At 46.4% G+C, this 12780-nt stretch overlaps 1 protein-coding gene across 3 annotated transcripts in view; it reads left to right on the top strand.

Moving 5' to 3' along the window:
• LOC143021007 (immunoglobulin superfamily member 10-like) overlaps nucleotides 1-12780 on the top strand; it is a 128493-nt gene that overhangs the window by 85042 nt on the left and 30671 nt on the right. For all 3 annotated transcript variants that reach the window (XM_076178110.1, XM_076178109.1, XM_076178108.1), the window contains exons 3-4: nucleotides 518-690; nucleotides 4611-4773. In XM_076178110.1, the coding sequence (XP_076034225.1) occupies nucleotides 518-690; nucleotides 4611-4773 (336 nt within the window). The remainder of the gene's footprint in view (nucleotides 1-517; nucleotides 691-4610; nucleotides 4774-12780) is intronic.

Genomic DNA, 12780 nt, shown 5'->3' with positions numbered 1-12780 from the left:
TCCTCCTCCTCCTCCTCCTCCTCCTCCTCCTCCTCCTCCTCCTCTTCCTCCTCCTCCTCCTTCACCTCCTCCTCCTTTACCTCCTCCTCCTACATCGGTCTTCTTGCATTTCGAGTGATTGTTCCTTTATTGCCTGTCTGTAGATATCGTAACCTTTTATTTCATTTCTGTACAGATTATTATGATACATTACCTGACCAGAGTATCTATTATGTGTGCGAGTGTGTGTGTGTTTGTGTGTATGTATGCATGCATGTATCCATGTATGTATGTATGTATTTATGTATGTAATGTATGTATGTATGTATGTATGTATGTATGTATGTATGTATGTATGTATGTATGTATGTATGTATGTATGTACCTACGTATGTATTTATGTATGTTATGTATGTTATGTATGTTATGTACGTATGTATGTATGTACTCTATTTATTTATCCATATTTTCTTCACCCTCTTTTCCCGTCATTATCTCTCAATTTACATCTCTTTTTCTCTTTTTCTCTTTTTTCCAGTTCCTCCGGAGATGCCGTTCCTGGTCTACGGCGGCGCACAATTGGCGGCAGCCGCGCGTCTTACGACCAAGGAAGGCAACGCCCTAACATTGCACTGTGTCGTCAACGCTGGCAACCCGGCCCCGAACGTCAAATGGATCCTCGCTGGGAGGGACATCACCAAGGGCAGTCAGGTCAGTCACATGGAGGCCAGGGATGAATTAAGTGTGATGAGTAGTTACATGAATGATGATAGAGACAAATTAAGAGTGGTGAATAGTTACGTAAATGAAGGTTTGGGATGAATAGTGAATAATTAGATAAACAATGAAGGCTAGGGACAAATTACAAGTAATGAATAATTAGACATAAATAATGAAGGCTAGAGACTGATTAAGAGTAATGAATAATTAGATAAATAATGAAGGCTAGGGACAAATTACAAGTAATGAATAATTAGAAAGATGAATAATGAAGACCAGAGACTGATTAAGAGTAATGAATAATTAGATAAATAATGAAGGCTAGGGACAAATTACAAGTAATGAATAATTAGAAAGATGAATAATGAAGGCCAGAGACTAATTAAGAGTAATGAATAATTAGATAAATAATAAAGGCTAGGGATGAATTAAGAGTAATAAATGATTAGATGAATAATGTAGGCCAGGGACGATTTGAAAGTGATAAACAAATAAATGAATAAATTAATTGATTTATGATAAATGGATAAATTAAATAACAAGTAATTTGGACCCTCATGTAACTAGGTCAGTATAGTGAATGAAAGTTCAAAGAACAAAGTGATAGTAATGATTAGATAGATAAGAAATGAATAACGAATGAATAAGATCATTTGGTTGTTGAGTATCCAATCGTCCCTCATCGCAAGTAACCAATTAAGTAAATGAATTAATAAATGAATTAACAAACAGCTGAGTGAATGAATGATGAGATAAATGAACAAGGAAATAAGTGGATAAGTTAGTTAGTAAGCAGGTATAACTATATGATATGAATAAATATCAAAAAAAGAAATAAAATTAGACTCATTGAATGAAGACAAATTGATATATACAAAAAATTAATTACATTTTAGATAAGATCAAATTGACAGAAAATTCTGGAAACTTAGCTGCGTTTTATTTAGGTGTCACGTCACCTTTGCCTAATGTACCCGGACATCAGGTCGTGTGGCAGTATCAGGGGGTAGTAGGGGGGAGAGGGTGGTAGGGAGGGGGAGGGGAGGAGCCCAAGTTCGAGTCTGAAACTTGAAATTTAAGAGAAGACTTGGAGACAACGAGATACATAGAAGGAAGCAAAAGACACCAGCCAATTAAACCAACGAGAGACATTTCTCTTTGGGTGTTTCTCTAATTGATTCGTTAAACGTCGAAGTATATCATGGGCACTGAACGAAAGATAAAGGGATAAAGTGAAAAGATGTGGGATCAATTGGAAGAGGGATAGGGGGGAAATGGAAAAAGAGAGAGGAAGAGGAGGTGGAGAGTGTTGGGGTGGGAAGGAGGAGAGGAATAAGAGGAGAGAGGGAAGGGGAGAGGAAAGGGGAAGAGAGGAAAAGGGAAAAGAGAGAGGGACGCGAGGACGATTGGGAGAAAGGGAAGATAAAGGGAAGAGAGGTGGACGAGGGAGGGGGAAGGGGTGCAAGGGAAGGAGGGAATGGTTTGTAAACATCACGTAACCATTGCAACACCCTTATAGACTTTTTTTTTCTATCTAATCTTCCTCTTTTTTCTATTTATTCATTTGTTTATTTATTTTTTGCATCTACTCTTCTTCTTTTTTATTTATCTATTTATTATTTTTTTTTATTTATCCATTTATTTATTTATTTGTTTATTTATTTATTTATTTTTTATTTTTTTTTTTTACCTTCCTTGAATCTTTCTTTGACCACATATTGGCCCCCAAACGATAGAAGAGCTGGGTATTGTGCTAAAGTACTAATGTACTATATACTGTACAATGTGTACTATACGTTAGAGATAAGAAATTTGTAGTGAAAGACGCGATGTGTGCCAAAGACCCAATCGATTTAATGGACTTATTAGTGGACTAGCCTCGGTAGAATCAGTGCCTTGCCCCCTCCCCCCCCACTTTTGGGGGGATGGGGGGGTTACTGGGTGGGACTCGTAGGATCCATACAAGACTGTTCCCTTTCTGTTTTATTTCATTTTATTTTATTTTATTTTATTTTATTTTATTTTATTTTATTTTATTTTATTTTATTTTATTTTATTTTATCTTATTTTATTTTACTTATTTATTTATCTATTTACTACTTTATTTTACATTATCATTTTTTCTATTCTATTTTGTTGTATTTTTTCTATCTATTATTATTATCATATTTTTGGGAGTGGCCTGCACAATCTATACAAAATTGTATTTTTTTATTCTATATAATTATTTTTTGAGTGGAAGGGGTTCCGAAATAGGGGGAGCCTTCAACGATCTATACAACCTTGCCCCCTCCCTCCCCCTCCCCTCTCCCCCTCCCCTCTCACCCTCGTAATTATCGGCTTCTTCGGCTCTAACGACCATTCGACAGAAGCTAAGAAATTGACCTTGTTATCGCATCTCTTTCGTATCTCAAAAAAGTCTCATATATAAAGTATATATATATATATATATATATATATATATATATATATTATATATATATATATATATATATATAAATATATATATATACATATATATATATATATATATATATATATATACATATATATATATATATACATGTATATATATATATATATATATATATATATATATATATATATACATATATATATATCCATTCCCTCTATCTCTCTACACCATCTCCCTCCATCTTCTTTCATCTCTCTCCACCCCTCCATTCTCCCCCATACCCATCCTCCATCACACTCCATACCTCCATCCTCCTGCAACTCTTTCATCGTCCATCCCTCCCTCCCTCTCTCTCTCTCTCTCTCTCTCTCTCTCTCTCTCTCTCTCTCTCTCTCTCTCTCTCTCTCTCTCTCTCTCTCTCTCTCTCGTTCATTCCTCCTACTTCCTCTTCGTCCTCTCCACCCTCCTCCTCCTCCTCTCCACCCTCCTCCTCCTCTCCACCCTCCTCCTCCTCTCCACCCTCTTCCTCCTCCTCTCCACCCTCCTCCTCCTCCTCTCCACCCTCTTCCTCCTCTCCGCCTCCAAGGCACCTCTGCGTGTCTGCCGGACCTCCTCAGACATCCCGGCCCCGGATAAGGCGTCCGGTGGAGAGGGGGAGGGGGATAGAGGGGGAGAGGGGGGAGAGGGGGAGAGGGGGAGGGGAGGGGGAGGGGAGGGGGAGGGGAGAAATCCAACTAACGTCCAACTTCGTCCTGGACAAGGTTGTCGATTGAGTAGAGTCGGAGGGGGAGAGGGGGGAAGGGGGAAGGAGAGAGGGGGGAGAGGGGGAGAGGGGGAGAGGGGGGAAGGAGAGTGGGGGAGAGGGGGAGAGGGTGGAAGGAGAGAGGGGAGAGAGGGTGAGAGGGGAAAGGAGAGAGGGGGAGAGGGAAGGAGAGGGGGGAGAGGGGAGAGATTTGTCTGTTCAATTATTCGGATTAAATCCTTATCTTTGGTCCCAGGCTCCATTCAGGCATCACAAGGGGACCTTCTTGGAGTCTTCCTTCGAATCTTTCTCTCTCTCTCTCTCTCTCTCTCTCTCTCTCTCTCTCTCTCTCTCTCTCTCTCTCTCTCTCTCTCTCTCTCTCTCTCTCTCTCTCTCTCTCTCTCTCTCTCTCTCACCATCTCTACGACATATCCTCTTCCATATAATACTCAAGGATAGGATCGCTGGAGATTACTGACACAACATTAACCTCTCTCTCTCTCTCTCTTTCTCTCTCTCTCTCTCTCTCTCTCTCTCTCTCTCTCTCTCTCTCTCTCTCTCTCTCTCTCTCTCTCTCTCTCTCTCTCTCTCTCTCTCTCTCTCTCTCTCTCTCTCTCTCTCTCTCTCTCTCTCCCTCTCTCTCCCCCATATACACCCAAACGAGTTCGAGTAACCCACCTACTCCCACCGAACTCATCGAACTGACTCCCGAAGACCTACCTGACGAAGTCGTTCCTTCTTCTTCTTCTTCAGGTTCGGAGCGAATGGCGTCCTTCGGAGGGCCAGTACTACACGGTGAGCAACGTCACCCTCGGGCGCGTCTCCAAGGAGCACCACAACGCCACCCTTGCCTGCGTCGTACAGCATCCGGCGCTCCCCGTCCCCGTCCCCGTCCCGTTGAGGCTCAACATCGAGTGTAAGTAGCAGAGGACAGGGAAGAGACGGGATTTCTCTTGGTGGTACTCACAGAAGTAGGACTTTAATCCCCCCTACCCCCCTCTCTCTCTCCCTCTCCCTCTCCCTCTCCCTCTCCCTTTCCGCCTCCCTCTCCCTCTCCTTCTTCTTCTCCCTCTACCTCTCCCCCTCCCTCTCCCTCTCCCTCTCCCTCTCCCTCAGCCTCTCCCTCTCCCTCTCCCTCTCCTTCTCCCTCTCCCTCAGCCCCTACGTCTCCCTCTACCTCTCAGCCTCCCTCTCCCTCTCCCTCTCTCTCTACCTCTACATCTCCCTCTCCTTCTCCCTCTCCCCTTCTCCTTCCCCCTCTCCCTCTCCCTCTCCCTCTCCCTCAGCCTCTACCTCTCCATCTCCTTCTTTCTCTCCCTCTCCCTCTCCCTCAGCCTCTACCTCTCCATCTCCTTCTTCCTCTCCCTCTCCCTCAACCTCTCCCTCTCCCTCTCCCTCTCCCTCTCCGCCTCCCTCTCTCTCTCCTTCTCCCTCTCCCTCAGCCTCTACCTCTCCATCTCCTTCTTCCTCTCCCTCTACCTCTCCCTCAGCCTCTACCTCTCCCTCTCCCTCTCCCTCAGCCTCTACCTCTCACTCTCCCTCTTTCTCAATCTCTACCTCTCCATCTCCTTCTTTCTCTCCTTCTACCTCTCCCTCTCTTTCTCTCTCGGTCCCCTCTCCCTCGCCCTCTCCCTTTCCTCCTTACTGGAATTCTCACTCTCACTCTCCTTTTCACACTCCCGCTTCCTCTCACTTTTCCTCTCCCTCTCCCTCTCACTCGCCCTCTCACTCTCCCTCTCCCTCTCACTCGCCCTCCCCTTCGCCCTCTCCCTCTCCCTCTCCCTCGCCCTTTCCCTCTCCCTCGCCCTCTCCATCGCCCTTTCCCTCTCCCTCTCCCTCGCCCTCTCCCTAGCCCTTTCCCTCTCCCTCGCCCTTTCCCTTTCCCTCGCCCTCTCCTTCGCCCCCTCCCTCTCCCTCTACCTCTCCCTCACCCTTTCCCTCTCCCTCGCCCTCTACCTCTCCCTCTCCCTCGCCCTCTCCCTCTCCCTCTCCCTCTCCCTCGCCCTTTCCCTCTCCCTCGCCCTTTCCCTCTCCCTCGCCCTCTCACTTGCCCTCTCCCTCTCACCCGTCCTTTCTCTCTCCATCGCCCTCTCACTCGCCCTCTCCCTCTCCCTCTCCCTCTTCCTCGCCCTTTCCCTCTCCCTCGCCCTCTTCCTCGCCCTTTCCCTCTCCCTCGCCCTCTCACTCGCCCTTTCCCTCTCACTCGCCCTCTCACTCGCCCTTTCCCTCTTCCTCGCCCTTTCCCTCTCCCTTGCCCTCTCACTTGCCCTATCCCTCTCCCTTGCCCTCTCCCTTGCCCTCCCCCTCGCCCTCTCCCTCTCCCTTTTCCTCTCCCTCGCCCTTGCCCTCCTCCTCGCCCTCTCACTCGCCCTCTCACTCGCCCTCTCCCTCTCCCTTTCCCTCTCACTCACCCTTTCCCTCTCCCTCGCCCTCTCCTTCGCCCCCTCTCTCTCCCTCTCCCTCTCCCTCACCCTTTCCCTCTCCCTCGCCCTCTCCCTCTCCCTCTCCCTCGCCCTTTCCCTCGCCCTTTCCCTCGCCCTCACCCTCGCCCTCTCACTTGTCCTCTCCCTCTCACTCGTCCTTTCTCCATCGCCCTTTCCTTCTTCCTCTTACTCTCCTTTTTCCACTCCCTCTCTTTCTCTTTTCCTCTCACTCTTACTCTCCTTTTTCCACTCCCTCCCACTCCCTCATCGCCCCTTCTGAGAAATAAGCCCCCCTGATCCCCCTCGAGAGAAATAACCCCCTCTGACCCCGTTAAGAAATAAACCCCCATTCCCCTCCTGAGAAATATGCCCCCTGATCCTCTCTTGAGAAATAAGCCCCCATCGCCCCTCTTGAGAAATAAGCCCCCATCCCCCTTTTGAGAAATAAGCCCCCATCGCCCCTCTTGAGAAATAACCCCAATCCCATTTTGAGAAATAAGCCCCCATCGCCCCTCTTGAGAAATAAGCCCCCATCCCCTTTTGAGAAATAAGCCCCCATCGCCCCTCTTGAGAAATAAGCCCCCCTGACCAACCTTTTGAGGAAGAAGCCCCTATCACCTCTATTGAGGAATAACCCCCCATCCCCCCTCTTCAGAAATAACCCCATCTCTCTATTGAGGAATAAGCCCCCATGATCCCCTTCTTGAGAAATAAGCCCTATCCTCTCTTCGGAAATAAGCCCCCCATCTCCCTTGAAAAATCACCCCATCCCCTTCTTGAGAAATAACCCCCATCCCCTCTTCAGAAATAACCCCCACCTTCCTTGGAAAATAAGCCCCCCTAAGCACCCTCTTGAAAATTTAGCGCCCATCCCCCTCCCGAGAAATAAGCCCCCTTTTGAGAAATAGCCCACCTTTTGAGAAATAAGCCCTCTCTTGAAAAATAAGCCCCCATTCTCTCTCTTCGGAAATAAGCCCCCCATTTTCCTCCACCTCCAGAACCGAGAAAGAACCCCCCACTTTTTAACCAACTTGAGAAATTGCCCCCCTTTCATCACCTTGAAAAATTAACCTTCCCCCCTTTCCCCCCAATCTGAAGAAATAATCCCCCCACTACGACCATCCCCCCCTCCTCCGACTTGGAAAATGAATCGCAATTTCCCACTCTGTCATCCACATATCCACTGTCATCCATCCACACACTCATCCACAAGCTCACTCATCCACTCATCCAAACCGCCAAGAATCGTAAATAAATACATACATACATACATACATACATACATACATACATACATACATACATACATACATACATACATACATACATACATACATACATACATACATACATACATACATACATACATACATACAGACGGTATAATACATACATACATGCATACATACATACATACATACATACATACATACATACATACATACATACATACATACATACATACATATGGTATATACATATACCAAGGGCTTTTTCCCCCTTACAAGGGAGGCAGCCAAACTCAATACTCCCCACCCTCCCTCTCTCTCTCTCTCTCTCTCTCTCTCTCTCTCTCTCTCTCTCTCTCTCTCTCTCTCTCTCTCTCTCTCTCTCTCTCTCTCTCTCAATCATGAATACTTGGTTTTAATTAACTTGAGAAATAGGCCACGCCCCCTCAGTCGTTAGTGGAGTGATTCACAGTTCGAATTAGTTTAGAGACAAGATAAGACCCCCTTTCTCCCCATTAACCTTTCACCCCCTATCCTAACCTAACCAAACCTAACCTAACCTAATCTAACCTAACTTAACATTCTCCTTAGGCACTCTTGAACAACGAGGGAGGGGGGAGGGGGAGAGGGGGACTTCAACTGAATAAAGTCATCATCATCATCATCATCATCATCATCATCATCATCATCATCATCATCATCATCATCATCATCATCATCATCATCATCATCATCATCATCATCATCATCATCATCAAATGACGATGTCAACCATTACTCTTACTGTTACCATTTCCACAAAATCAGATGAATTCTAAACCGCAAATATAATTTTACTTTTAAAACGATACAAGCCGCGGGCTTCGCCGGGGGCTTGGCTACGTAAACAGCGCTCCGCGCTCTAATCCCACGATAGGGATCCCGTGCTGGGGATCCCGTGTTGGGGTTCCGCCCCGAGGCCGAGGCCGAAGCCGAACCCAAGGGACATTTTTTCCTGGTCAGTTCAAGGGAACATGGCGACCACTGAGGACTTGCGACCACTGAGGACTTATTGCCTTGGAGGACTTATTACCTTGGAGGACTTATTACCTTGGAGGACTTATTACCTTGGAGGATTTACCTTGGAGGATTTACAACCTCGTAGGACTTGCACCCTCGTAGGACTTACGACCTCGGAGGACTTGCAGCCTCGAAGGGCTTACAACTTCGGAGGACCTGCACCCTCGGAGGACTTGCACCCTCGGAGGACTGGCATCCTCGAAAGACTTGCACTCTCGAAGGACTTACGACCTCGGAGGACTTGCAGCCTCGAAGGGCTTACAACTTCGGAGGACCTGCACCCTCGGAGGACTTGCACCCTCGGAGGACTGGCACCCTCGGAAGACTTGCACCCTCGGAGGACTTGCACCCTCGGAGGACTTGCACCCTCGGAGGATTTGCACCCTCGGAGGATTTGCACCCTGGGAGGACTTGCACCCCCGGAGAACTGACAGCCTCGAAGGCTACCTCGGAGAACTTATGGCCTCGGAGGACTTACAGACCCCCCCCTCTCCAAGACACACACACATACACACACACACACACACACACACACACACACACACGCACACACACACACACGCGCGCCGCGCAAGTACATACACACACGCACATACACATACACGCACACACGCACACACACACACATACATACACACACACATACACACACACATACACAGACACACACACATACACACACACACACACACACACACACACACACACACACACACACACACACACACACACACACACACACACACACATACATACACACACATACATACATACACACACATACACACATGCACACATACACACATACACACACACACACACACACACACACACACACACACACACACACACACACACACACACGTAAAGGTGAGGGAAGTGGGTTAGGGGTCGCTCCCCCTTCCACCAGTTATCGTGAATTCTTTTAATTAAAAGCAATGGTCCGCCTTGACATTTTCGTCTTTGTTGAGGTAATCTTTGGTCGAACACCAAATTGAAAGGTTTCGGACGCAGAAAATTCCTCTGTGTTTAGGATTTCACCAATCATGAAATTCACAATATTCAGAACTAAAATTTCCAATATTCGAAACTAAAATTCCCAATATTCGAAACTAAAATTCCCAATATTCGGAACAAAAATTCCCAATATTCGGAACTAAAAATCCCAATATTCGGAACTAAGATTCTCAATATTTGGAACTAAGTTTCCTAATATTCGGAATTAAAATTCTCAATATTTATGGAACTAAGGTTCCCAATATTCGGAACTAAAATTCTCAATATTCGGAACTAAGGTTCCTAATATTCGGAACTAAAATTCCCAATATTCGTAAATATAAATTCCCAATATTCGGAACTATAAATTCTAATATTCAAAACTAAAGTTCCCAGTATTCGCAACTAAAGTTTCCATTATTCGCAACTAAAATTCGCAATATTCAGAACTAAAAATCCTAATATTCAAAACCAATTTTTTCAATATTAGGAACTGAAATTCCTAATACTAGGAACTAAAAATCCTAATATTAAAACAAAGAAGATGACATATAAGGCCGATGAAAAAAAAAATTGGGATGGTTTGGAAATAATGGAAAGAATGAGTGAAGAATTATTAGTAAAAGTGATGTGGAAGGCAGAGGTGGGGGGAATGAGCTTATGGGGATGACCGAGAACGATATGGATGGATGGGGTGAAGGTGTCGTTGAGAAAGAGGGGAATGTCTGTTGAGCAACGAAGGAAGGAGGCAGGAGTATGGACGATGCTGTTATGGTTCTGTGTGAATGATGTTTTGATCCAACCCGAAGGGATTTCCTCCCATCTTCTCTTTTTCTGCATGATGGAACGGAAAATGGGTAGTCGCCGATTAAGTGAAGCGGCTTGCTGTGGATTGACCCAGAGCAATTGGTGGATGCAGGGATGACCCGTCATCCATAAGGAGCTGAGATGGGAGGGGTGGAGGGGATGATGGAGAGGATTGCAATAGTTGGGAATAAGTACGTACCTCTGATTTGGCTACCCCTACTATAAGGGGGATAAAGGTTTTGGTGTGTAGATGAATAAATACAACTAAAATGACCAATATTTGAACTAAAATTACAAAGTACAGAGCAAGGTAGACATGAACAGCCTTAGCCCAAGGGCGTAGCGCTGGTACCCCTCCAAACTTGGGCCTTTTCACCCAGTATTCACTTTTGGGCCTGTGGAACCCATACCTTATCCCTGAGTGGTATCAATTTGGACTCCACGGCAGCCCTGGACGCCCTCCACCTGTGTGTGATATGGCGGGTAAATCTGAGCAGGTGACCAAAATGACCCAAAATCCAAAAAATCTCAAAGGAGAAACCATACGAATTTTGCCCAAAATCCGAAGGTGACCGATTTGGTCCAAACTTGCCTCACAGGTAGAGAGTCGGACAAAGTACAAAGGAAGGTAGACATGAACAGCCTTAGCCCAAGGCCGTGGCGGTGGCACCCCTCCAAACTTGGGCCTTTTCACCCAGTATTCACTTTTGGGCCTGTGGCACCCATACCGTATCCCTGAGTGGTGTCAAATTGGACTCCACGGCACCCGTGGACGCCCTCGACCTGTGGGTCATATGGCGGGTAAATCTGAGCAGGTGACCAAAATGACCCAAAATCCAAAAAATCTCAAAGGAGAAACCATACGAATTTTGCCCAAAATCCGAAGGTGACCGATTTGGTCCAAACTTGCATCACAGGTAGAGAGACGGACAAAGTACAAAGGAAAGTAGACATGAACAGCCTTAGCTTTAAGCCGTGGCGGTGGCACCCCTCCAAACTTGGGCCTTTTCACCCAGTATTCACTTGTGGGCTGTGGCACCCATACCGTATCCCTGAGTGGTGTCAAATTGGACTCCACGGCACCCGTGGCCGCCCTCGACCTGTGGGTCATATGGCGGGTAAATCTGAGCAGGTAACCAAAATGACCCAAAATCCAAAAAATCTCAAAGGAGAAACCATACGAATTTTGCCCAAAATCCGAAGGTGACCGATTTGGTCCAAACTTGCATCACAGGTAGATAGTCGGACAAAGTACAAAGGAAAGTAGACATGAACAGCCTTAGCTCAAGGCCATGGCGATGGCACCCCTTCAAACTTGGGCCTTTTCATCCAGTACTCACTTATGGGCCTGTGGCACCCATACCGTATCCCTGAGTGGTGTCAAATTGGACTCCACGGCACCCGTGGCCGCCCTCGACCTGTGGGTCATATGGCGGGTAAATCTGAGCAGGTGACCAAAATGACCCAAAATCCAAAAAATCTCAAAGGAGAAACCATACGAATTTTGCCCAAAATCCGAAGGTGACCGATTTGGTCCAAACTTGCATCACAGGTAGAGAGTCGGACAAAGTACAAAGGAAGGTAGACATGAACAGCCTTAGCCCAAGGCCGTGGCGATGGCACCCCTCCAAACTTGGGCCTTTTCACCCAGTATTCACTTGTGGGTCTGTGGCACCCATACCGTATCCCTGAGTGGTGTCAAATTGGACTCCACGGCACCCGTGGACGCCCTCGACCTGTGGGTCATATGGCGAGTAAATCTGAGCAGGTGACCAAAATGACCCAAAATCCAAAATATCTCAAAGGAGAAACCATACGAATTTTGCCCAAAATCCGAAGGTGACCGATTTGGTCCAAACTTGCATCACAGGTAGAGAGTCGGACAAAGTACAAAGGAAGGTAGACATGAACAGCCTTAGCCCAAGGCCGTGGCGGTGGCACCCCTCCAAACTTGGGCCTTTTCACCCAGTATTCACTTATGGGCCTGTGGCACCCATACCGTATCCCTGAGTGGTGTCAAATTGGACTCCACGGCACCCGTGGACGCCCTCGACCTGTGGGTGATATGGCGAGTAAATCTGAGCAGGTGACCAAAATGACCACAAATCCAAAAAATCTCAAAGGAGAAACCATACGAATTTTGCCCAAAATCCGAAGGTGACCGAATTGGTCCAAACTTGCCTCACAGGTTGAGAGTCGGACAAAGTACAAAGGAAGGTAGACATGAACAGCCTTAGCCCAAGGCCGTGGTGGTGGCACCCCTCCAGACACACATATTCAGACCTAAGATCCCCCGTAATATAGAATATGACATAAAGGAAAAAGATATATATTTTTATATTTTGTGAAACTCTTGAAACAAATTTTCGTTCTACGTTTTGGATAATTCTCCAGAATTCAAAGAATCCT

The sequence above is a fragment of the Oratosquilla oratoria genome, chromosome 41, assembly GCF_046742065.1.
Source record: "Oratosquilla oratoria isolate Oo_2021 chromosome 41, ASM4674206v1, whole genome shotgun sequence".
Lineage (NCBI taxonomy): Eukaryota > Metazoa > Arthropoda > Malacostraca > Stomatopoda > Squillidae > Oratosquilla > Oratosquilla oratoria.
This window is presented reverse-complemented; position numbering and strand designations above follow the sequence as displayed.